The 26,638-nt window shown below is 47.1% G+C and overlaps 1 protein-coding gene across 1 annotated transcript in view; it reads right to left on the bottom strand.

The window, feature by feature from the left end:
* Positions 1–26,638, bottom strand: part of grid2 (glutamate receptor, ionotropic, delta 2) — a 351,265-nt gene that overhangs the window by 11,587 nt on the left and 313,040 nt on the right. The window contains exon 15 of the mRNA XM_029259349.1: positions 10,167–10,333. Within this exon, the coding sequence (XP_029115182.1) occupies positions 10,167–10,333 (167 nt within the window). The remainder of the gene's footprint in view (positions 1–10,166; positions 10,334–26,638) is intronic.

Below are 26,638 nucleotides of genomic sequence, written 5' to 3'. Positions count from 1 at the left end.
CTATACAAGTCCATAAGCACCAAACGACTGTTCCCTGGAAGGGGAATAAAGTATGATGTACCTCAAACTTCAGAAGCGAGACTGTGTGATATGATGGTATTTACCACTAGCCCTGTGCTTGACTCTCGGAATCGCAGGCAGACCCGCATCCTTTGTTTAGGCGTCAATTCACATTCGGCCGATGCCGTTTCTATTTCCCTGACGTCTTTAAAATGCCTTTTGATGCGCACCTTGCTGCGACCATCCCGTTAAATAAAAGCTATTGTCTCACCCTGAAGAACCACCTGCTTAAGCTCACAATTCCCGGGGATTTTGTGATGCCAGGGTGCGTTGGCCCTCCTCCTCTTCCTGCTTCCCACCAACAGGGGGCAGTATTTGATCAGTGCTGCCCACTGCTGGGCCTCAAAGTGCGTTCATTGAAAGACTTGCATGTTCCGCTGTAGCGTAAGTGCTGCATTGTAAGTACATTTGAGAGTACATCCAAGGCAAATTAATTACGGTTTTAATGGGTTGGAGCGGGGAGGGGGATCGGAACCTGACCGAGTACCTGCTCGGTGCTTTTTATTACGGAGAAATGTCCCGCGTGCGGCAGAGAGAGAACATCTCGGAACCGGAGCGAAAGCGGGCCCCTCAAGGGGCAGCAACAAAGAAGCGGTGTTTTCGATGCCGGGTTGGAGTCGGCTTCTCGGAAAGCCGACCCACGCAGACGCGGGCGCACGGAAATCGATTTAGCTGTAAATGGTATACTGGCCCCCGTGCTTGATGGGTGTTCGTATTTTTACGAGAAAACCAATCGCCGTGCGAAGACGAGACATAAAGTTTCACAAAGAACCTCATCCTTTAAGATGAAAACCGGACGCCCTTTGTCAACATATTTCAACGTAGGCCCGTAGGCCACAGCGTATGAATGTCAAACGTACGGACGTTGCCGTTTTACTGTTCCGCCTGTTCGTCCTACGAAATGTCCCACGCTCTGGAGTGACAGGTGTGCCGCAGCGTGGCGGAGCGTGTGACGGAGCGTGTGACGGAGCGTGATAAAACGGAGCACGTTACCACCGCTGGCCAGCTGTTCCGCCAGGAGCACTCGTGAGCCCTAAACTCCGGCGCTGCTGGGAAATCGCACGCGGGAAGCCCTGCTGTTTCGGAACAGGCCCTTTTTTCAGCGGGATTAGGGATGCTGCGTACTTCCTCAAATCAAATTAGCGAGGCTCCCGCGAAACAATGAAAAACTTTAATTTACTTAATTTATTTTAAGCAACAAAACTCCCAGGATTAAATAAATGAGTCGCACAACATTTTCCTCTTTGATTATACAGCGCAAACATCCGACCCTCCCGGTACACTCAGACAGCACGGATATCTTATCCTCTTCCAGCAAATGGATAAGAAACATTTTTTTCCTGCGGGGATGTGTGGGACACAAACCCACATTTGCGGACCAGCTCGCCGGAGGTACGGGACCGCAAAGCAGGCTTTTTTCGGTCGGTTGCGAAGTCGGCGTAGGGTAGCGCCGGCTGGAGGCTGCGTCTCTTCTTAGCGGTCGAGGGTCACAGACGGACTCCAGCAGCCACGTGGACTAATGGTACCAAAAAGCAGCTGCTGTGACCAGATGTTTGCAGGTTCATATCCCTGCAGGTGTATCCCTGTTGTGCCCTTGAGGGAAGCACTTGTCCTGAACGATGGCCATAAATAGCCAGCTGTATAACACCGGACTGCAATATTGACAGAGCGGGAGAAGCGTACTGCTCCGAGTTCATTTCGGTGACACGCGGCGACTGCGATGTCCTCCGAAAGAGAAATGAATTTATGTCGGCCCACGGATCAAAGTAATAGACTCTTTGATAAATATACGGCGGCGGATGCTGGTGTCCGTCTTCTGTTTGAACGCTCTTTGCGGGCCGGCCTCACTGCGCCGAAGCTCTAGCTGCCCCTCCCCCCCCAATGTTTCGCCAAGCGCGGGACTGTGGACAAAGTGGCGACAGAGAGTTAGTGCGATCGCTCGGGGCTCCCCAACTTTTACACCGTCTCCGTGCCGGAGGTTACGGCGAACGAGCGTGTCGGCCGCTCCAAGGGCTCGTAACGACCTTCCCAATTAGAGACAAGACAAATTTGCCAGCTGCCTTTTCCACAAATTATCACCATGGCGTGCTGGAGAAATTAAAATCCCGCAGTGCCCCCGTCTCCAGCCCTATGTGCTCCCACAGCGATGACAGGAAGTGTGAAAAACAACACAAGTTGGTGTCCCCTTGGCATCAGAGACGCGACATTCTTCGAAAGACCGACCCGGGCTGAGTGCCATGGCGGTCCGCTCTCTGGCCTGTGGTCCCCGGGCCGAAGGGGTCAGACAAGGTCGATCGTCTCGTGGGCCGAGAGCCGCGGCTCCCCGTTCACCGCTTACGCGTCTGGGTCATTCTTACAGCGTTTAGGTGGAAGTATTTAGCATCATGAAAGCCCGCAAAGTCGCAAGCGCAGAGGCATCGCTCCGACTGAAAGTTCTGTGTTCCGGCATGTACCCGAACAAATCGCGGGCTAAGCGTCTGGGGAACGTTTGGCATCCCGGTGCCGGTCCAGGAGACGCTTCCTTCACGATGCGGGAACCTGCGGCGGTTCCGTGGGAGCGCGAGGCAGCACGCGTGCGTATCGGTCCGCCTGCCCACCTCCTGGGCTCCGTGTGGCGACTTGAGCGGACTGCAGGAGCCGTTGCCACGGCAACTAAAGCGCAGTAGAAATGTTCGCGTTAGTAGATGTGTCTGACAGCATCAGACAAACTACTTGGGTTAAAAAAAAGAGAAAAGAAAGAAACAAATTGCAGCGTTTTCCTGGCTGACACAATGAATTATAACATCAGAAGCTCACTGAGAGCAAGCCTGTGATTGGTAAAGACAGCTGTGTCTTAGTCACTGCATCTTTCTTTCTCACACACACTCACACGCAGACATGCGGAAGGACGGACACGCACACATACATGTAGGTACCACGTACAAACACACGCACACTGCGCACACAGTAACCACAGTGATCTGGATCTGGATCTGGATCTGGATCTGGATCTGGATCTGGATCTGGATCACACCATTTCTCGCGCGTTATTTCTTTGACGGGGGAGGGGCCTGGCCCACTAATCTGTGGCTCCGATTGGCCACGCGAGCCCATCCCGGAGCCTTCATCTCTGCGCTCTGCACTCGGCGCTCTCTCCGTCGTGGCGACAGTCCTCTTCGCGTCACCCGCTTGGCGTTTTTAATTTCAAGATCACGAGAAGTGAAAAAGGTCAACGAGATTGTTCAGAGTTGAGCGTTTTGCGCAGGAAGCGGCTGTTCGCCGGGCGCGAAGGCACGGGGCCCGATGACATTCTTGGGGAAAATCGGGAAGGTCAGGGTGCGGACAGAGGCATCGGGAGACCTTTCTCTCACAGATGAGTCACTAACACATGAAGAATGTCATTCGCCGACAGTTACGTACGTATGATAAAATGCAACAATTAAAAATGTGAAGTGTTTCAGCCACACAGGTGCAGTAGAACTAAAGCTGCGAGAACAGGTAGGCTGCGCGGACCAGACCGCGATACTCAGACCGTGATGCTCAGCCCGAGTCGTCACGGGCCCGACTCCTTTGGGTTACGGGGTACGGATTTCATGGCCGAATCCGAAGCGCCAGGCAAGATGACTCACATCCTGCTTTTGCGGGTCACTTATCTGAATAATTACTTCCACAAAGCAATTATGAAGCGAGTCTTTGTCATAAGGAGCACCCGTGCAGCCTGTGGGAGCCCGCTTCTCCTTGTTCCTTTCCTCCGCAAACAAACCCCTTGAACGTTGCCCCCCGCCTGCCGCAGCGCTGTGTTTAATGGAGCCAATCAATACGATTTGTATGGTGCTCATACAACTACTGCGGACAGTAGCTGAAAGATGAGATGATGAAGATGACCCCCCCCCCCCCCCCCCGCTAATCTGGAAGAAATTGCTGCTTTTAATGTACTTCGTAGAACGTATTCATGAAAGAGTTGTTATGGTAATGCTGAGGACATTAATAATGTTTGAGCTGACGGACAAAATTAAATACGCTGGGGGAACTATGCAAAAGAACTCGCGATTGATGACTTATTAGAGCCTTTTTAGCAGCAAGGTGTGAGTATGATGGTGTCTGTCTGTAGACTGGGGTCCAACTGGATAGTGGTGGCGAATGAACGAGGGGCAACTGGTAGCACGGTGGTTAGAGCTGCTGCCTTTGGAGCCAAAGGTTGCAGGTTTCAATCCCATTTCCGGTGAAAGTATTTCTGAGCAAGGTACTCGCTATAAATTTCTCTAGTGAGATTACCCAGCTATATAAATGGGCAAATAATGGGAAGGTGCTTCGGAGGGAAAAATGTCAGCTGAATGAATAAATGTAAATGGTGCACCCACTGTGTCTCACCATGCCAGCCTTGTGCATCACTTGGAATAACAGCACCCGCTGAATGAATAAATAATGAGTGGAATGATCTCTATTCGAAGATCAATTAAGGATAGGAGACCGAATGAGCTGCTGGTGGAGCCTCATGTCAAAGACTGACAGGAGGGGATGGAGGGGCGAGGAACCGCAGGAGAACGGTGTGTCGGGTGACTTGATTAAATGTTTTCAGGCGGCGATGGAGTTTCTGCGGGAAAGACGACGCGTGTTTATTTCTTCTTTGGTCGGGGCTGAGGAGATTGATTTTGTGCTAGATGGCATTCACCTCACATTGCCCACGGAGAACACTGTACTGCAACAAATAGTACAGTAACCAAAAACCATGCTTGACCTCAAAGACACTGAAGAACAGACACAAAAAGAAGCATTTGTTTGGTCTCAGTCTTTTTTACAAGTCGTCCTTGGGCCCTAAATGCGGCCGAGCTCTTCCAGTGCCGAGATCCTTGGAGTTGCTGCTGCCGCCTTCCTACTTGAAAGCGATATCCCATCAGCCCCTGGAGTGAGCAGGCATTTGATGTCATTTGCCGAAGACTTATGTGTTCCAGGGTGGCAGTTCATTTATTCTCAGAGAGACAGCGCTTTAATGTCGGTGCACGCAGCAGTCCTGGGTCCTTCAGCGCGGGAGTCCTCGTCCCTGTGGGCCATTGTGGTCCCGCACCGAGGTTGAACAGCCCCCCTTGAGCTGGACCGTCGCTCAACAGGCAGGAGGACGACGGGAGACATGCTGGTTTGGCACAGGACGCAACCACTGCAGTATCCAGCAAATGTCAGGTTTCCAGGATTTATATTCCCAAACAACACACACACACACGCACACATACATACACTTCCTGTGGCTCCCTCTCGTGGATTGTAGGAAGGAACGCGCGACTTTGACAGCTGAATCCTCTCTGGGGAGGAGGGACCATATGTCCTCACCAGACCGCTCACAAAACCCAATTCGTGTCCTTTGAGAGAGGGGATCCAAATCGAAAACCGACTGCTGCATTTGCAGCCGCCCGGCAAACTCCGCAGCTGCCTAGCAACCGCCGCAGCAGGAACTTTTCTGTTTTTTTCCTCCATCCGGCAGGCCGGTCGGTTCCACATCAAATGGCACGGCAGAAAGGATGCCTCTAAGAAACGGGTCTCCCTGAGAACAAAGCCCGAAAGATCGGGTCCACCCTGGCGTTTGATGTAGCCTCATTCGCTGGCCTGCTTGTGTGGGGGCAGTACTCTTTTGAAGTACCACGCCCCCGCCAAATAAAACCGCTGCACTGGCCACAGCCGTGCTCATCCTGGGAGACGGAGACAGCACCCCTCCGCACTCCTGTTTTTGTATCGTGAACATCATTTGAGATTCGCGGACACATTGGGTCACACTTCAGAGCTGGCACTAAGCACGTCTACATAATTTTAATGCATTAATGCAGGGGGTCGCTGGCCCGCTCGCTCGCTCCACGCGTTCCACAGGTTGGCGGCCCACATCGTTGTCGGTAATGAGCTCGGCGCGGAGCGTGCCGTGCCGAGCCGAGCCGAGCGGAGCGGTGCCGCGTTCCTCCACCCACTCCGCGTTCCCCAAAGGATGCGCAGCCAAGAGTCGCGCATCAGGGTGTCATTTCTAACCCATCGCCGGCTGTTTCCTGCCATCAAATTTCAAAGAAAATTAATTGACACGGAAAAAGGGCCGCCGCACGGTGCTGTTCCGAAGAAAGGATTGCGGTCTCGCAATCGGCGCCTTTCAAAACAGCCCTTAAAAATTAAAAGAGCTCCCGCTAAAATTCGAGCTCAGGACGACAAATCACGGTAAGCAAATCGATCACGACAATGGCAACAAATTATTTTCCATTCCGTTACAGTTACTCATGGTGTAGACAGACATTGCGTGAGCTCCGTAGCAGAAAAAGGGGAAGGAAATGACGAAATGCCGAGAAGAGAGAAAGTCGAAGGCGAGCAGTGCCGCGTTATTAGAGGGGAGCTTTCGGCACAGCGCCCCATCGCTCTGTCTCCGCCGCCTGGCCGTTCAGCCTGACGTTGGTGCTGCGTTACCGATAAATCGCGTCAATGCCACGGGACAGATGCAAACACCTGGAGGACAATCTGTTCTCCCGAACGAGCGCGCGGACAGCTTGCGTCACCTTCAAAGAGAGGTGCGACCAGCCCTCGCTTCAGTCCCCACTTCCTTGCCAGAATGAAGCAGGCATTAATGGAGGGTGCGATGCTCAGAAGCTGTGATTACCACATCCTTATTCAGAGGGAACTCTGCCACGTCCTGGGGGTGGTGTGTGACTGGAGAATACTGTCAAATTAAGAGCCTGTATTATCTACAGGAAGAGCCTGCTTGACATGGGGCCTCTAACAGACGTGACGGAAAAATAAAACAGTTAATTAAACGGCTAGGAATTACAGGAAAAAACAAAAAAAGGGAAGATAGGACAATTTGATGACAATGAACTGCAAATTGAGGATTAACGTGGACTGGTGGCTAAATTAGCAACCATCTCACATCCACGTTAGGCCAAACAATCGCAGGAGACGATCGTTTCCAGCTGCGAGCCAAATTAATCGTAGATACGATGATCTCCACAGCCCACGCTCAAGGTTCAGCAAGTGGCTATTATAATCCATGTCCCTCTCCCAAAACCATTGTCACAAAGCGATGCGTGATGCATATTTGCCATGGTGCAGGATTGCAAAAGCAGCCAAGAGGAAACAATTTGAAAACCAGAAACGGTCAGGGATACGTTTTAATAACCGCTGCAATGGGGTGAGACAAAGACACAGCTATTAAGTATCTCAGGTGCCATTGCTGCTGCAGATAAATGATCTCGCAGGCACATAAAACTAATAATATCACAGGTGGAACCAATTTGAGGAGGTATATTATAGGCACTATACGCTGGAGAAAATATAGAAACAGGAAATTATGATTTGACAAACTAAAGTTTGCCAGGTTTCATACAAGATTACAGAAATTATCATCTGTTTGCAAAGATAATGACGAGGAGAGGTTGATATTCATTAAGTAGGATCAACAAGAGTTCTCCGTATGTTTAATGCTTGTTTGAAATGGATTATGTTCATTTATTTTTTGCCCAATATGGCAAGCCCGAAAGAGCTAACTAAAATGAAATGAGCGAGTCAGGACTTGTTCTCTTCCGCCTTTACTAGCAAATAGAATTGCTGTCCACCGATTGGATGGAAGAACCTTCCTAGACACGTTTTCTTGAGACCAGCTTCCAGGGTTCGTTTATCCTGCCTCAAAATTTCTGCCTCATTCATGAAATTGCAGTTTTTTTGGGGTGACTAAGAATTTGATTTCGACATCTGCGTTCCAGTCCTGCAGAGTGAATTCCAACACTTGTGAACATGCCCTTATGCAGGAGAAGGCCTTCCAGCAACACAGAGGATGCTGCGAACGCTGTGAGCTGATCGCCACCACAGCGGCGGAATGCGTTCCGGCATTGATGCTTTCACTCCAACTCCAGAGAGTGCATTCAGACCCAGAGGATTTGACTCTACATTTACCCACTTCCCTGATGCTTTTCTCCAGTCAGTTTATAATGATTTACTTATTTGCGCAGGTACGTAATACCTACTGGAGCAAAGGAGGGTAAACACCTTGCTCAAGGGCATTGGAGCAGTAGGTGGGATTCAAACCCGCAATCTTCGGATACAAAGGCCGCAGCTTTAACCCCCGTGCTACTAACGGTGTATTTCAACACCGAGGATTTTATTAGAACGCTAACAGCGTGTGCTCCATGCCTGCGGAGTTCATTCGACAGGGGGCAATGCTGTACTGCCCCTGAAATGAGTTCCTTACCCCCAGTTCCAGTGGTATTACTAGTCTGCAGAGCATGTAGGGATCACTGCAAGGACTGTGGGGTCATTTTAGATAAGGCTGTCGACTAAGCTGTGACTCCTGCAATGGAAGGGCTTAATACTCCACAGCGCGCTGTTCCCCATACGCTACGCGACAGGCAGACAGCAGCCTTTGTGGACACAATTCATTAATAGACGCTAATGAAGAACCCTCATTACTACCCGTCGGTGCCATGCTGCTCTCACGCACCTGCAGAAATGCGTATGAAACAGTAGATTAAAGCGCACGTTGCTCTTTGCTTTTACGTCACAATTTATTAATAACAGAAATTTTCCAGTAGCGCTGCTGCCTTGCACAGCTACCAGCCTGGGTAATTGAAAAATGCATATGCAATCTGCTGTTTCAAAGCTTGGTTAAAAACGGCATTTTGTCCAGGAAATCCATTTGTAATTCATCCCATTTGCTAGGTGCTGACAGCGTTTTGAGGAAAGACCGTCCCCACATCCCATGACTGCCCACCACAAAGCTGTCTGTGGCACCGGTATGAAAGCGGCAAGATGCAAAGAAAGCCTTTGCAAGCTCCTCCGGAACATGACACTGTCAGTGCCGTTTTGGCAATACTGGCAGCACATTTTAGCGTTTTACCTTTACTTGCATTCGGCAAAGTGACACACAACGCAGATTAAACGAAACTGCATTTCACGGCAGGTAAAGAGGTGTAGATGCAGACGCTCTCATAGAGTGTTTCAGTCATGTCAGTGCCATGTGTCTGCAGCGTTAGCAATAGCATTAACGCCGCAATTTAGCAACACTTAGCTGTCAGGCTACCATTCCTCAAGTACAAATGTGGTGGAAGGTGAGCATGTTTGAAAGTCAGCAGTGGTTAAGCGCAACCTGTACACACGACAGGTGGTTAACAAGCACTCGGCAACATAAAAGAGCTGATGCAAGGTCTCCTCAGGCGAACGGGTGGGCAACGTGGCATAGAGCCGAGCTTCCTGATTAGCAACACCAGGCGCCATAAATGATTTATCTTCACAAAGCACAGAGCCCACAAAAAGGAATATTTCACAGAGAGAAAAGGTGGAGACGGCTAACGCTCCAGGTGTCCTTGTCAGCAAAGTGCAATGATTACTTCTTTTGTACTAACATAATAGGGCAACAAATGCTCTGTGTTCGTAGCAAAGGTCCGAATACGCATTGCTCACAGCTGCTTGCATCCTGACCCCGGTGAAGAGCGAAGAGAAAAGCCGACAATTCCGCTGGCTTTCCATCAAAATCGCTCCCTGAGTCCGGAAACCGGGAACGCAATGCCTTACTACAGAGTGTCTAATCCCTGTCAGTTGCTTCGAGTGTGAGGGTCTGCCAAATAAACAAACAGTGGTAATAAAACATTAGTGCTTTCACAAACAAATTCATTTTGGATACATTTCCTTTCATTCTTGCAGGAACTATAGGGAACATTTTCAGCAAAGCTTTTTATTGAAAGGGCTGCAGAACTGACTCCCCAAGAGCACGACACGGCCGTGACAATAATGCGAGGAAATGAAAACTGACTGTCAATTAATAGCTTGTTTATTTTAATAACCTCCATTACGGGCAATCTTCCTCTCCAATTGCGCGCATCAGCGGACAAAAAAAGGAGTAAACGGATTCTGATGGGATACCGTTCCTGCTTGCGTTACGTGCCTCCGCAGCACGGCGAAGGCTCTGCAGCGCGGTGCGGACCACAGGTTGTTGACGGCCATCCTGAAAGGTACGAGCACTAGCGCGCCCCTCCCCTACCTCCCTTTGGATCCCCAAAGTCAGTAGGGAGATTCTCCAACAGATGTTACACAGTGGCCAACACCAGCTTGACAGACGAGCCAAATCTCAGCCCCTCCACCCTCCCACCATCCCTCGCACCCCTGTGGTGCGGTACCTCTGGGAAAAGATGTCGCGGTAGGGGCTTCCGTGCTGCATGGCGATGCCATATCCTCGGTCTGAGCTGCTGCTCGTCACCGTGTAGAAGGAGCAGTCCTCGTCGTTGATGGCCACGTACTCCAGCACGGCCGCATCCCAGATGAAGGCAAAGTGGCCGTTCTTCACCTGAGGACACAAAGACAGCCGGCGTTCAAGGAGGGGTGGAAGGTAGCCTTGGGCAGAGACACCAAGCATTTCTGGGGTCCTGATGCGAGACCAGTGTCTGACCTTGTGAGAGCAGCTACTGTCTAGTCACCTTTAACCTGCTGCTTCAGAGGAATGACTCACCTCCAGTGCAAGGCCCCCGGTGCTTTCAAGAGTTCATTTTGGCACAGATTTAGCCTTCTCAATGTCTCAAAGAGGATTGAGTCAGGGGAAAGCCGGCCGCTGATTGAGCGCGCGAGAGGCTCGGTATTTGCTGCGACTCATCTGACTTTAACAAAGTCTGAGGAGAACATCAAGCTGCTCTCCTGGAGACTTAAAGGGGGGAATAAATGAACACGGAGACCCACGCTCACAATAACATCCCACAAACTTTCAAACGTACAACCACTGAAGGAATCTATGATATCTTTTCATGTAACATATTTTTTGTACGCATCGCTGCATGGGAGAACTGGAAAGGCACCGTAGAATCCCTCACACGCCCTCCTGCTGAGCTTCGCTGACTTTAATGGGTCGTACGGAGAGTTGCAGGCGTCGCACGCCAGTCCTCGGTTAGCAGGATGAATGAGACTTCCTGTCAAACATTACATCTTAGGGTAAGGACTATTCAAACATCTGCACGGTTTGTCCCATCTCTATCCACCCCCCCATTTCTTCACGCTTCCTAATGCTCTGCTCTTACAACATCTCACATTAGAAACACAGGAAAGCGTTGAGACAAAAACAGGCCGCGCTGGTTTACTGCTACTAATGCGAAGACCTACGAGGTTGGTTTTTAACGCAGAGCACGTCTTAAGCGACAGGTCCGATCCTTGCTGCTTAAACGCGGTAGCTGTAACCCCGCGTGCACACGTGACATTTTTGTCTTTTATACGCCGTCTCCGCCGAATGGCGGAAGCGCGTCTGCCGCACTCGGTCCCTCTTTCTTTAGGACCGGCAAGGCGCTCTGTGTTTTCTGGACTGAGGAGCTGCAATAATGGATCACACTGTGAACAGCCATGTAATCGCTTTTAATTAACTTAAAACCCATTTGGAAAATTAATGATGCCGTAAACGTTGATAAAAAAAGGAGTTGCTTTTCCTGAAGGGGAAATAAATATATAAATGTGTTATAATAGAAAGAGAGAGAGAGAGAGAGAGAGAGAGAGAGAGAGAGAGAGGACACGGAAACGAGAATGAGTAATGCTTCTTGCGTTCATCTTGACGGTCCGCTCTCCTCTTTCCCATTTCTGTACCGAGGCTCGCTGCTCCGACGGAAGCCACGGTACAGCATCGTGTTTCTCTGGGCCAACCCGCCATTTCCCAGCAAAGCGAAAGCTCGAGCGGCCCGAGTCACAACACCGCCGCAAAACACCTGCCATTTCTTTCTCCTCTTTGTCCGCAGCACCACCGGGTAAGGTTCTAGGCTTATAATAATACATTGTGGATTTGCATCCCAGGAAGGGGACACTTTCGTCCCGGAGAAAAGCACAGACCCTCAACCACTTGAGAAAAACCGCTTCAGTAAGCCGCTCTGCTCCGCGCAGGTCGGGAAGCGCACTCGACTCACGGCGTCTGCCAAAAATATATTTATCTATTTATTTGAACACAATGCGACCCAAGATGCATCCTGGCAGATGAGGCTTGTTTTCTTGTTTTGCCAGGCACTTCTCCAAGGTTAGTTATCCACGTACCTAGCTACGAATCAGCCCGGGATGGGGGCGTGGGGGGGGGCCGAGGGGGAGCGTGAAACCCGGCGCTGCCGCGGACCTCTTTATCGACTTCAGTTCAATTAGCCCGAAGACGAGGCGAGCGGCGCGCAGCTAGCGCATACAGATGAAGCAGCTACACCGATGGTCTGGGAATAGAAGCCACACACACCGAAATGTGTGGAGGTGGTTGGGGGGGGCAGCAAAAACAAATTGATGTAAGAGCACCTCGACAGGAAGACGGCACAATGGCGCCGCTGCCCGCGGGGGTGGCAATCAGGGAGGCCGTGATTCTAATTGCGCCGAGGTAATTATTTAAAGGCATTTTCGTCAAACACGAGATGCCGCGTGAATCCTAATCACAGCATTGTTTTTCCGAGAAAAAAAAAAAAAGAAAAAAAACAAAAACTCACACCTCACCACTAGACACATAATCATGAAATTTAATGTGTTTTTTTTTTTTTCTTCAACTGTTTAAAGCAGAGCGCTGGTGTTAATGCCGTTTATGTGAAAGATGACCGTTATGATTATCTGTAGCGCATCCCGCGTCCTTGTCTGCCAACGGACGACAAAGCTGCCCTTAATCACAGCTCACGAGTGCGTTTGGAGTTTCGCGGGCGCAGCGGCGGACGCGTCTGATCACCCTTCGTAGGCCAATCAAAGAGCGAAATGGCAGGTCCTGGGTGTGCCAAGTGCCTCTTTTATGCTGTCCCTCAATGGCGAGAGAGGACAGCTTGTCGAGAGTCGGTCCCATATGGAGGCCATTAACCGCGCCTGGTTCGTTGTCGGTTTTCGAGAGGCAAACCCCGCGTCGCTCAGAAGCTCATCGAGTCGCATCTCATCTGGTGTTTCACATGCTGCTTTACTCTCAGATTAAAAATCAGTCTTTCAGGGACTCGGGACGAACGCACTGTTTAACATGATTGAATTCACAGAGGAGGAAGCGGGCAAATCCGCAGGGGACTGTAAGAGCGTTTGTGTTTAAGTGGGAATTTTTTTATTGTTATTTTGTTTCTTCCGAAGCAATTTACAACTTTACACATTTAAACAGCTGTTTAAACAGCTGAGTTTTGCTCTGGAGCCACAGCAGGATTTCTACCAAGACTTGAACCAGGAACTTTACAAATCTGCGCCTTCAGTCAGCGTGCTACCTCCTGTGGCTATTTTTTACCGCGTTTCGCTGCGGCTAAATTGTCCCTGGTGCGTATGAGGACAAAACGAAGCCGAGAGAGTGACGACGGATGGCTGCCGGTCACGCTGAGACACGTGATGTGATGCTCGTGTAGTTATACCGGTGCCACCTAACTGTGCAGCCAACCTCCTAGTTTAGCTAAATAGAGACCGTCAGGCACGTGACTCAGTGCAGGGGCTAAGTGTGTTCTTTTAATGAGCGTACCAGGGTGGGCAGTGTACCGGGGTGTCTGCTGCTCTCCTCCTCAAGTTCCTCGCTGTCTCCTCACAGATGGACTACTAGTACAGCAGAACGAAAGCGACGACCCCAACCTGATGCCAAGATCTCAGGTATAAGACAGAAAAGCTTTCTGCCATATCCAATCTGCCATGTGCAACGTGCGGAACCCATGGCACTGAGCACCTTCTTCTGGCTGGTTTATCTACAGTCTCACACTGGGTGGATAAGAGATTTATGGTTCTTGTCAGAGAGTTCTCTGTACGGTGCAGTGATTGGATTGACTGGAACAACTCTCTACAGTTATTTGTGTTCGCTGAAATGGCGAACAGGCAGGTGGAACGTCTAACTGTGGCTGTGTACTGCACCCGAAATGAAGCCTTTCACGGAAACGATACGTTCACGTTCAAGTTCGGGGATAAAGATCTAGAAGCAAAATCAGAAGTTTGCATGAAGTGTAAACAGAGGAGTAATTTTTTTTTTTTTTAAAAAAGGCTTTATGTTTTACCTGTTAATTTATCCAGAAGTACATTTACTTTTAAAGCACACTTCATTGTTTTGCTAAACAACATTTTTGTTTGGTAACTGGACACCAGGCTATTGTTTTGCATTTCCCTGTATTTGCATATAAGCATTTCCCTGTAAAAATTTACATTTACATTTGTTCACTTAGACACTTTTCTCCAAAGCGACTTACAACAGATACTATCTAGTGTTACTAGCCCACACGCGTTATTCACCACGGTGACTTACACTGCTAGATACACTACTTACACTGGGTCACTCATCCATACATCAGTGGAACACTCTCTCTCTGTCACTCACACACTATGGGGGAACCTGAACAGCATGTTTTTGGACAGTGGGAGGAAACCAGAGCACCCGGAGGAAACCCACACAGACACAGGGAGAACATGCAAACTCCCCACAGACTGAGCGGGGATCGAACCCACGTTCTCTCGCACCACCCAGGCGAAAATGGCAGCAAACATTTGATGCGACGTCGTTTTGAAAGCCGCCTCACTCTGCAAAGACATTTTAAGGGTCGTGAGTCCATGCTATCTTCGGTTGAATATGTACAGAACAAACTTCTCCTGAAGGGAGCAAACTTCTATCTTTGGAATACAATGTAGAGGCAGACCTTCTGCGCCCATGCCTTCTGTGTCTGAAACTGAGAACAAGCTTTCAAGGGTCCGTTGGACCTAAGGGTGTCGCTGGATCGCGGAAGGTCGTTACACCAAACCTGAGCTGAGCAGAGTTGAGGAGCACAACCCAAAACCGAGCAAGCGGCGATGAAGAGAAGTTGCCATGCATTCAGAGCGGTGCAGGGCAATTCTAAGCAAGGACAACCTAAAACAGCATATATGAAAGGAATGTTCTTTGCTGATTATGGCATGGCTTCCTTTGACTGTCTGACCAAGGTCATTGCAAATTTACATGTTACATTACACTGCCTGCCAACAAATTTACATTTGAATTAAGCTACAATCTCAAAAAGAGCTGCTGCATAAGAAAATGTATTTGTTCACAGAAAATGAGCTGTCTATTCTGACACTACGAGCAAAACACTCGGCCCGAGCAAAGGATCCTGACAAAGAGATAGTTCTAAGGCACCCAATTAATTTTAATGACTTTTTCAGTCACAATATTTAGAATAATAAAACTGAATAACAAAGCAGAAAGGAGAGAGCATCGTTATAGCGATTCTACATTATCAGAAATGTCATAAAACAGAAGTGGAGCATCTATTTGCTCTAAAACCTAAAAACATCAACGCGTTCTGCTTTTAGTGTCCAGGGATTTTGCAGCTCGAAATCCTGAATTCAAGGGAGTTTAAAAGAAAGGGATGACCAGTGGTGCTTCTAGAGTGGTCAGATGCAGCTCATTGATGCAGCTTGCTACCTTTGAACTCGGTCACGTGTTCAGTCGCGGAGCTCCTGTAAATATTGATCGAAGAGGCACAGTCATAATGGAACGTGCTGCTCTCATCACAGAGAGTGGAATCTGTGATCACAGAGGCAGTGGAGACAGTCTCAGCCTGCGTATTCGCGGCGTCTCTTACGTACATTACGCAGCGATAAAAGTAGCTCAAGTGAGTAGAGACAATGATTACACTACGGGATGTTGGTTTGCAGGAGGATGTTACTGGGTACCCAACAAAACCCTTTCGGTGTCCAAGCCTTTGAGCTGGGCTGTTTGAGCAATTATTTATACCATGCCTACATTCTGATCTATATTATATTTTACTCTGCAGAGTTTTAAATAGATTCATAGGGAATTTTGTCATCGTTCAGATCTTCCTCTTATTTAGGAAGTCTATGAAGCCTGGTCCTTCCTAGTACTGACATCACTTGGTTATTGTCTTCTGAGTACCTCACAAATCCTCTTATTTGCTTAGACATCAGTTTTGATGGGTTATAAATTCTCATGGTTATATAAATTCAAAAATGTTATACAACGAAATAACAGTGTACTGTGTGCCATGCTGAAGAAAGAAGGCAAGAAGCTGAAGCTGAGTGAGGGTTCTGAATGCGTGGTGAAAGAGGAAGAGGGACAGTGCAGGGACAGCGACTAAGTATTTGAAATGGAATATGCACCACTGTAATTGTCCATGCCATAAATCATGGCCTAACAATAGCTACCAATGGCAGATGCAGTGTTGGGTGCAACCAAATCTCAGCCACCCCTCTCCAATATCTATCGTCAGAACGTTCCCGCTCAGGAATAGGCATGTCCTCAAACAATAAATCTGATAAAAAATCTGAAAGAACACTCTTACACTACAGTGATACATATGTCTGACCAGATCAGTCTACTTTTCAGAAAAGCTGACATTTGCCATTTACTTTTTTGTGACCGCGAACAAAATTGAACACCGTTCTCTTCGCAGCAGCAGAGAATACCTCTTGACTATAGGGCAGGAAAAGGCAAGAGCTGCTGTGGTTATGGGAAAAATGTGATCGGATTAGAGGAGGTGCACTACACCGTCGGTAAGTCATCCTAACGCTGGAACCGGCACAGTGCTGTAGCAGAACAAGGGCCACATGAACCAATTGTACAAGGTCCCTTTTGAAAGGAACTGCAAGAGGGAGAAGAAGCATCAGTTTATACAGGTACAAGAGCGGCAGGTAGTCTTCTTGCTGTAGTACCCTCGAGAAAGGTACTTAACCTCCAACGAGGTTACACCCTGGATTGAGTGTAAGACCATCGCTGGGTAGCCTCACACACACAAGAAAAGGCAATTTAGAATCAGAAACCCCCCTGAAACAAGTGTCTCCAGGCCATGGGAGAAAACATGGGGAGAAAGTGCAAAGCCCACACAGAGTGGATGAGGGATCGAATCTACATCCAACAGACCGGCGCAGAGAGGCACCCACACTACCTGCTGTGCCACTGTAGTACCAGGGAACTTACAATGTTAGCTGTTCAATGTTACTGCAATTTACCCTTTTACACAGCAGGGTGTGTACTTAGTGCTTTGTACTCTTCTCTTCCTTTCCTTTTCCTCAAACTATCCTCAGTGTGAATGTTCATGTCCACAGGCCTCCGAACTGCACGTGTACGCAGGGTGCGATTTCGCCAACAGGTGATGACATCATTGCAGATGACCACTGAAGTGGACACACCACGCAAAGCATGTTTTTTTTTTTTGCCACGGTAGAGAAGGGGCCAACGTAAGGTTCGATGCACACGAAAGAACTGAAAGATAGGATGTGTGGCAAAATATCTGTGCAAATATCCCAACCGGTGTTTTTCTTTCAATAGTTTTGAATCAGGTACTGTTTCATATACATGCATCACATGGGTTGTTACTGGATTTTTCATCATTGATCCACAGTAGTATCAGTTAACGTACTGCAGAACTGCTTTGTGTTTCCTGCAAACACAAATATATTCTGGGACCCTGACCTAAAATCATACAGTGCTGTGAGCACTTGGCATAAGACCAGTTGGGTCATGTGGTAAAGTCAAAAAATGAGCTCAGATGATTGACAGAGCCATACGTGAACTCTTTGTCAGGAGTTACGTCTAAGCAATTGCAAAAAAGCGCATCGGTCATTAAGCTTCGCTAGAAATGGACCATCATATGAAAAGGCACGTACCCCAATCTGACGGAACGAAGAATGCGCCAGGAAGCCGGGGCTGCGAGAAAGACACGGCAGCTCTGCGGCACCGGCCCACTTCGACATGTTTCCGAAGAAGCGCGATACAGAATCGGGGCAAGACCGACAGGGCCCGCTTCACGAGCGGAGCTACGGAATAACCGAAAAGAGGAGCGGAGCGCAGCGTCACGGGCTTTCTGCTAGAAATGAGACGAAAGTCTTTTGGAATGCATTAAAGCAGGCGTTTGGGCCGAAGGCAAGTAAAAACACGTATTCCTCAACGCACGTCCCGTGTCTTCACGTAGGCAAGTGCGCTTAAAACTCTAATCGCAGAAGCATGAGACGATTGCATTGCTTTAGTTGCCCGCTTATTTAAGGCTTCCTTAACGGGGGCGGCAGGACATGGACTTGAACTGCAGATTCAAACTTCACTGCAGTCTGCTACTGCTATAGCATCTTTGAGCGAACTGCTTACCCTCAGCTACTCCAGGTAAAATACCCACCTGTACATATGAGTCGAACAGAGGAAGATGTTCTAGATAAAAAGATCAGCTAAGCAGAAAATTAATAATACAGCGCTTAACAGAGCACTGTATCCCAGACAGCTGGCCAGAAGGGGTACCAGCTGACCTGGGGAGACCGTTTGACCCTGTCCACGGTTTAAATTAGCTCTCGCCAACTTGTGCATCCAAACTTCTCCTTCCTTATAATCCACCACAGTTCTTTTGTTCACCACAAGTAAGGTATCTCTTGGCTGTTGGGATCTCTAGAGTGAAATCAGCTAAAAAAAAAACCTGCTAGCAGATTTTGCGAGAGAATCGGTGGCTATCGCACTCTTTATGTCTCTTCCTTTTTATCTGGACTTAGTGCTAAAAACACGTCCGCCCTCACGGCCATGTGGCTATCTGCTGCTTACCTCCACCTTAAGCCGCCACAGTTTATCTCTGCCGGGGCTACGACCGGCGCATTCATGTGCTACGAGGGCGCTCCATTTATATTCACTTCAGTACCTAATCCGTTATCTCGTTCCTCTCCCTTCCGTATTGCCGGTCGCCCGTCGCCCGTCCCCCCCACCCCGGGAGTCACACGCCCTTTGTACTGACATTTGAGAACAACGGTTAACCTCTGACACCTCGAGGGCCAGCAGGAAGCTCGCTTCTGCCTCTGCCTAATGGCTGTCTCGATGGTCCAAGAATCTCCAGAAGACGGGTCAAAAGTCACAAGCGGAGCAGCAAAAGGAGCCATTTAAGGTTCAGGCCCATCATACTTCATGCGGTTTAAAACATTCCCCCCTGCTGGCTTACATGGATGGTTGTTACAAGATTTGTGCAAAATTTACGTTTTGTGTATTTTTAAAGGTGGATCTAATTCAAGGAACAGCTGGACTGATTAAAAAGCCACAGCACTGATTGATAACCAGATTTTAATGTGCTTACTTTGGAGTTGTGCTGATTTTGTTCGACTGACATTTCATTAATTCTTTAACACATGCGTTCTAAATAATTTATTTGCCGTCTATAGTGAGTAATAATGCTGTTTACTGCAGTTCAAGAACTTATTCAATCAGATGGCTCCACCAGGGCATCCTTCCATCAGAAAAACTTCTCATGAAGAACAAATTCAAATTTCTGTAATTATACAGTTAATTTTTTATGCCTATCTCCCTATAGTATAAATAACACTTGCAGATCGTTTCCACAATGACCCAACAGCAAGGAGTTAAGCAAAAGAAGAAAAAACCTTGATAAACAGAATAAAGTAACATTTGACTGAACAGTAACTACTGCATATTCTACAATGATGAGACTAACGGCACCAACTGTAAGGACGTATTCAATTACCGTAAAGTACTGTATTTTTCACAAAAAATACATTTACTGTCATGTCCAAACTTTATTGAAATTTTGTTCACCTTTTAAACCCTAGAGGGCCATGGTGGACAAATGTCACTTTGTCACAAATGTCACTTTGACTCTTCTCTTCAAACATCTGGTCATGTAAGGTCTGCCATTAGTTTTGTATTATGATGGCAGTGCATTACGACCTTCTAATGATGAAATAATAAGCAGGAATTATGGCTAAGCACCTAGATCCTTCACCGTGCAGATAAAACAGAATTTATAACCTTTATGACCTAAAATTTATGCTCTAAGAAGAATGAGGAAAAAAATGCTACCTGAATACAGAAAAAATTGGATGCTGAGGGAATATAAAAATAATTTAGATGTTCCTATATGCTTATAAATGACAGTAGCGATAGAGCAGCAATGTATCTCCATTGTTAACTATATACGTTGTTAACTATGCAGCAGTTGCTTAAAGTTTGGCTTTAATCTACCAATTAATGAACTGATGCCGGAAACAAACTAGTTTTTAAATGAAATGACAGCTGCTGTTTTGGTGCCTTTGGGAATTCAGATAGCCCCAGTGATCAAAGACGAAGACTTGCCAATCCAGCGGAAACATCTGCTACACAGCAGAGCATCACATGGCTCATATGTAAGAGAGAAACGACGGCAGGGACGTGATGTAGCCGTGATGACGGGCTGCATGTACTCGCTTCAAAACTGTACAAATCGCAACAAAGCGACACCAAAAATGTGCAATGAAAAATAGTACATTCACATGCGCCGAAACAATGAGCTGCTAGGAAGTCAGACTGCCCCGACTAATAATGGGTTCCACACTAGTTAAACACAGATATGCAAAATTTCTGGAAATTAAAGTGCATTTTTTTGCGCATGCTGACATGGAAAATGAAGAGGTGAATGATGTACAAGGGCTTTTTTTTTAATTTCCGTCATTCAAGTTACATGGGTATTGTTTGTTCTGATATGGAATTTGGACTTTAGGATAAGAACCAACAGCACACTCATCCTGGCCGTGGTGATTGCTAAAAGGTGCATAAAATCGAAATTGTCGTCTGAAGTAAAAAGCATTCTTCATATCTGAAAAGTCATCATAAGAAGCCATACCACCTATTGCTTATCAATGTTATTTACATAGATTTAGGATGACGGGTGCGTTGGCATAGAACCGTGAAATAGCAATGGTGCGGGAGGCACTTTTTACCTTCCAGATGTAAGAAATTAATGCACACCTTTTCAACCAGCCTAAAAGTAGGTTTCCTCATTTGTGCAAGTGAGGACCTGCGTGAAAATGCCATGAAATGTATGAGTCGGAAGGTTGTTTTTCCAATTCTTGCATGGATTTCATGTACAAATGAAATGATAAAAAGGATTTTCTTGTGCCGAGAGACCAATTATGGGTACTTGACATATGATTACAGTACAACATAACAAGAAATTTGGGCCTGTTCACAGCTGTCTCTAGCTTAATGCAGTGGTTGACTGCGAAGGGTATAATATGAGAGGGCAGAAGAAGCCACTGGGTGGAAAATCTGAGCACGGAAGAGGTCTCACAGATGCCTCCATAAATATCATATTTCACGGCAATTATCGCAAGTATTTATCATTCATATCAGGGGACTGAACCTAAGGATAAGAAAAACTGATGACCATGCTGGAGGAGACCTCCACGGGATCTTCTACAGTGGACTCCTCTGACGAATGAGAACCGTAAAACTGAAGGGAGGCTTTGCACGACTGCCTTTCCACACGTGCTCAAAGCTCACCCTCTACACCCGCTCGAGTGTTTTCTAACACACACGGCATACAACCGCGAGCCCTTTTGACACCAGCCCTGAACTCGTCCTTTGCAGCTCTCTAACGTGGATTCAGAACATTTCCTCTATGCCTGCTCAAAATTCGCTCTCTTTAAATCAGCCGGAAACTCGGCGCAACCACGTTTTCCCAATAACTTCGGATTTAGGCAGACGCTAATATATATGGAAGTGTATGAGCATGAAACACCTGGGAGAACCTCCCTACGCAACCTCTAAGAGTGCTGATGCCAGGAAACAGGTGTTGTATACCTGCCTGTACAGCCGAAAGCCACAGCGCGGAGACGTGAACATGTGACAACTCCTTCTCCTTCATTTATTTCACTCCTTAATTGGCCTTGAGCTGTCATTAACTCTCTTTGTTTCCTCAGGAAAAAATAAAAAGCAATTAATAGCCTATCGCAAACCATATGCAAATCTGAGAGGCAACGGAGATGGGAGTTGGTAACAGAACCCAGAATAATTAGAAGCAGATGTTACAGAACCAGCACTGGACAGCTCGTTGAGTTAGAACCGAAGTGCCTGGACTAATTGGATTTGGCATAAAATCATTTAGTTTTCCATTTTTATTTTAATCATAAGTCCAAATGCTTCTTGAGATATCTTAAAATTACACACTGTATTTGGGTTTGTTCTTAACTTTGCCCTCTTTGTCCCCATTCATTTCCCCACATTTTAATTAAAAGTTGAAAGGCTTCCACTGTAAAATAGAAAGGAAAGGGAATTCCCTGATAAAATGGACTCTAATGCAGAATGCATAGAGTAAAAGAAGATTCAGGAAGTACTTAAGTTTCATCTATTATTATTATTATTATTATTATTATTAGTGGGGGGGGGCGAGGTGGTGCAGCGGGCTTGGCCAGGTCCTGCTCTCTGGAAGGTCTGGGGTTCAAGTCCCGCTTGGGGTGTCTTGCAATGGACTGGCGTCCCATCCTGGGTGTGTCCCCTTCCCCTCCAGCCCTGCATCCTGTGTTGCCAGGTTAGGCTCTGGCTCCCCACGATCCTGCTTGGGACAGGCGGCTTCAGCTAGAGTGTGTGTGTGTGTGTGTGTGTGTGTGTGTGTGTGCTATTATTATTATTATTATGTTGTTTATAGAAGACCATCTAAATTGACTTCAAGTTTTTGTATAGTTCAGCTTCCTATCCATTTGCGAATCTGCATATTTCACAAGAGCGATTTAGATTTACGTTCCTGCTCAGAGTAGAGAAGCAGGCGAGGAGCCTGTGTTTTGCCAACCAATGGACTACCTGCTGTTCCAGCTCTTAGTGACTGTGATTGTGTCCATGTTTCAGTGCTAAACATTGTGAGAATAGCATGAAATGCTCAGAGTGGCAATGGCTGACTTACAATAAGCAAAACCTCATCAATTTTGTAATGAAGTATATGGCCTCAAAATGACTTTTCCACTGACTTCACATAACGCCGTGTGTGTGTGTGTGTGTGTGTGTGTGTGTGTGTGTGTGTGTGTGTGTGTGTGTGTGTGTGTGTGTGTGTGTGTTTAAGCACCACAACACTCCTCAATGAACTAATTCCTAGGAAAGCCAACCATCAAAGAAAGAGGTGGTCTGGATGGCTACTTACTCCGGTTCATCTCCTCCAAGACCACGGGTCCAGCCATGATCTCATTTAAATTAATCTCATATTGAAATGAAAAAGCTGATTCAAGAATCCAACCTCAAATTTAACTTTGCATTTAAGCCATTTTGTAGCTTTGATCTTTTGAGCTAACACGCAGGCAGAAAATTCATCTCTTACAGAAGGAACAGTAGATGAAGCGGGCAGTTCACTGGCTCATGTCTTACAGAATAAAGAAGAAGATTATCTGTACAACACCCAAGATGTACAAGACCCAAATGTTAAGTTTAAAAAGATATGAGTAGTATTGATTCGTGGAAAGAAAAATGCTTAAGAGCTATATATCTCATTATTGACCACACATACCACTCCTCTTATATTCTCCCCAGAACACAAACCTTGACAGGCTCCATAATGAGTTTTTTTCTAAAATAACTAAGATATTTCAAATGAGAAAAACCAAAACAAGTCAATCTCTCACATTAACTGCTTTTCCTTGTCAAGTTCGTGGCGGTCCACTGCACATCTTAGAATCGCTTGGCTAAGAGGGGTGCATACTGGATGGGACATCAGTCTATTGCAGGGAACCCCACACGCACTAAGGGCAATTTAGGGTCATCAATTTAGCCGAAACACACGTCTTTGGACTGCAGGACAAAGCCCGTGCAGATATCGGTGGAACATGCAAAATCCATGCCGAGTGAGCAGGATTCGAACACGGGTTCGAACATTCCCAGGCACAGTGAGGTGGCAGTGCTACCTGCAGCTCTATCAATGCTGCCCGCCGCATCAACTTCTTTTAGAAGTACAACGGAAAGAAGGTCTCTCTTTTCTTTTCCTGTTTATATTAGTGAAGACCTTGAGCGAATGCAATCTTTGCCTTTCTTCATGAACAACGCAGTTCACATGGTACTTTTTGCTTTTTTGGGATTTAAGGTCCAACCAGTGGAACTAAACCCCTATGCAGACCCTTCTCATTGAAATCTATTGTTACCCATCCTAGGGTCTCGTTTCTATAGAAACTTTGCTTCCTGTCGCCTGCCACCTGCTTGCCTTCTATGCAGTTGTGATCCCTGACAAATACCCCGACCTCTAACACAATGGCTCCCTGCAGATTGGGTCGACCCCAGTCCGGCCAGCATTTCACAGACGCACGCTGCGGGTTGGCAGTACATGGGAAACGCATAAAACAGAATGCTGGGTGCGTGGTTTCAAAGCAGTACAGGTTAAGTACCTTGGTCAGGGTGTCGGCACCGTCCCTCCTCTTTGGGGCCGCTGTGATCGTACGAGTGTCACGGCTGCCAAGGTGCACCTTGCCGAAAATACCGCACGCAGCTCTGTGTTGCCGGAATGAAAGAACCCTCCCATCAGCACTAGTGTGTTGCTCGACGCAGGGAAACACGCGTGAGTTTCGATAGCGGTCCACTGGATCTCTCCACCGCAAGGCACTATAGACAGAGGTGGCATGGATGCCTAAGGTGGTTCTATCAGCTACACAGCTTTGTAACAAGGAGGTCAGCATCTCTGCAGAGCTGCACAAGGCTCTTGTTTCCCGTGGCAACAGGGAGTTACGTCTCATTAGAGCCTCAATGGGTCCTTGGGGCCGCCAGTGGAAAAACCTGGCTGCTTCGCCCTCGTTTAAGAACACAGATCACTGGCGGAATATCTCAAGCCTCTGACCTGGTAGTCTCAGGGGTACAGGGCCAGATAAGAACACAATTGTTTGACAAGGTACAAAGCTGGAGAGGAACATTCACAAAAAGCACCATGGTGGAATACAAAAGGATCACAACATAAAATGAAACAGGACTGGGGACAATGTTGGAAGGGAGATATAAAAAGCTCAAAATTAAAATAGAGAAGTGGATATAAACACACTTGACAGACTTGGAGATAAAGGGAACTCCAAACAGGATGCTAACTTGAATGGGATTAGCTTTGTCCACAACCACGTTCTTCTGAGCGAATGCCAAGACCTTCTGGATGAACAGGACGTAGACACTCCGGGAAAGGTGTGGCTTTTTTAATGATATGCACGGTCGGTGAAAATGGGGGGGGAGCCGCTCCAGGTCCTCCACCGAGAGCTCGGCAGATCCACCTTGATCTTTGTTCATCCCAACCCCACTTCACCCCATGTTCCCACTCCTCACCATGCACTCGTTCCCTAAGCATTTCCCAGAGTCCATTACGGGCTTGGCGGTTGGCCATCCAGCCTCCCTCAGGCAAAGATAAAGACTTTTGGATGGTGCGAAGGGGAAAACGGAATAAGAATGAGGGTATCACTTCATTTACGGAAAACAGAGAGTCCTCTCAGGCTTCACACCCCCACACTGAGCTTAGCCCGACACAGTTTTTCTTTCCAAGACACAGACATGGTGTTTTCCGTCAGGTTCTGCTTCATTTGTGACCCAGTCACTGTTCTTGTATTGAATGTAGAGCAGCACTTAGCCAATGTTATGTTCCCCTTTTCTTACTGTCATGACAGGAGGACATATGTTCAGATGTTGAATCATTCAGCCCCCCTGTCATCGGGGGCGGGATTGCGGGGACTGACATTCCATGTGCCTGTTTAAAAGGCCGTCTGTCATTCTTTCATTCCTGCTACTGTTCCTCACCCACCTTCTGCTATGAACGAATGAATGAATGAATGAATGAATGAATCCCACAGGCACATTCACTTTGACGTATGCATGTACATACACCCATAAAGCAACAAAACACATAAACCATGGAAAAATAAAAAAAAATTCTGGTCCGTTGTCCACCTTGTACTCCAGCCGAGTTCATGAATATGCATTTTGAAAAACCTGACTAAACATCAATTTCTGTATATTCTGGGTTCAATGTCGCGTTGGATAAAAGTGTGCACTAAAAGCATGAATGTGAAAAAAAATACTAGCGATCAAAGACATGATGTTTACACAAGAGACGTTCCCAAAATGACACCCTAGGGGTGTTGAGTGATCGCAGGGCACACGGCACCACAGATGTGCCTCTCTATCCAAACCGCGACACAACGTACTGGTTTTAACCGAGTTAAGGGAATATAAGCGAACGCTGGTTAACTTTCAAATGTAAGTTGTTTTCTTTTCGACCGAGGAAAAAGTGAAGCGGTCAAAACACTTCCTTGGCTGCAGTGGGGTGAGGACACTTGGATCAGAAGTGATTTATCGCACGTATTCAGCGACCATGCTTATTGTCAGCATTACTTGCTTTGAGAACATACATATCCAGAGCAACAAAAAAAAAAAAAAAAAAAAAAAAAAAACTTATTTGTGGTAAAAAGAAAGTAAACTCTCTTTGAGTTCTGTGTTTGTACATATCAGGGCATAACAAACTATCATCTGGTCATTACCAGGTCCAGGAATTAAGTAAATCTAACCTCAGGTGACAAACAACACAAAACAGATTGCACTATGTCATTATTCATTCAACAAACGATAAGCCACCAACACTCAGAAGCCGTGTGGAAAAACCAAGTACACCGCATGATTCAGTAGCTTGTAGAACCGTCTTTAGTTGCAATAACCTGTAAATCTATTTCTGTACGACGTTATTAGTCTCTCAGTCCTCATTCTGGAGGAATTTTGGCCCATTCTTCTTTACACCATTGCTTCAGTTAATTCATGGTCGAGCATATTCATTGATGGACAGCTCTCTTAAGGACCAGGCACAGCATCTTAATGGGGTTGAGCTCTGGACGTTGACTTGGCCATTCCAGCTCCTAGATTCTCTTCTGTTTTAACAATTCAGTTGTGGATTTGTTGATGTACTTGGGATCCCGTTTCATGACCAAATTTCGGCCAAGG

The sequence above is a fragment of the Scleropages formosus genome, chromosome 17 (assembly GCF_900964775.1).
Source record: "Scleropages formosus chromosome 17, fSclFor1.1, whole genome shotgun sequence".
Classification (NCBI taxonomy): Eukaryota; Metazoa; Chordata; class Actinopteri; order Osteoglossiformes; family Osteoglossidae; genus Scleropages; species Scleropages formosus.
Note: the sequence above shows the minus strand (reverse complement) of the source record. Positions and strands in the feature narration are given on the sequence as shown.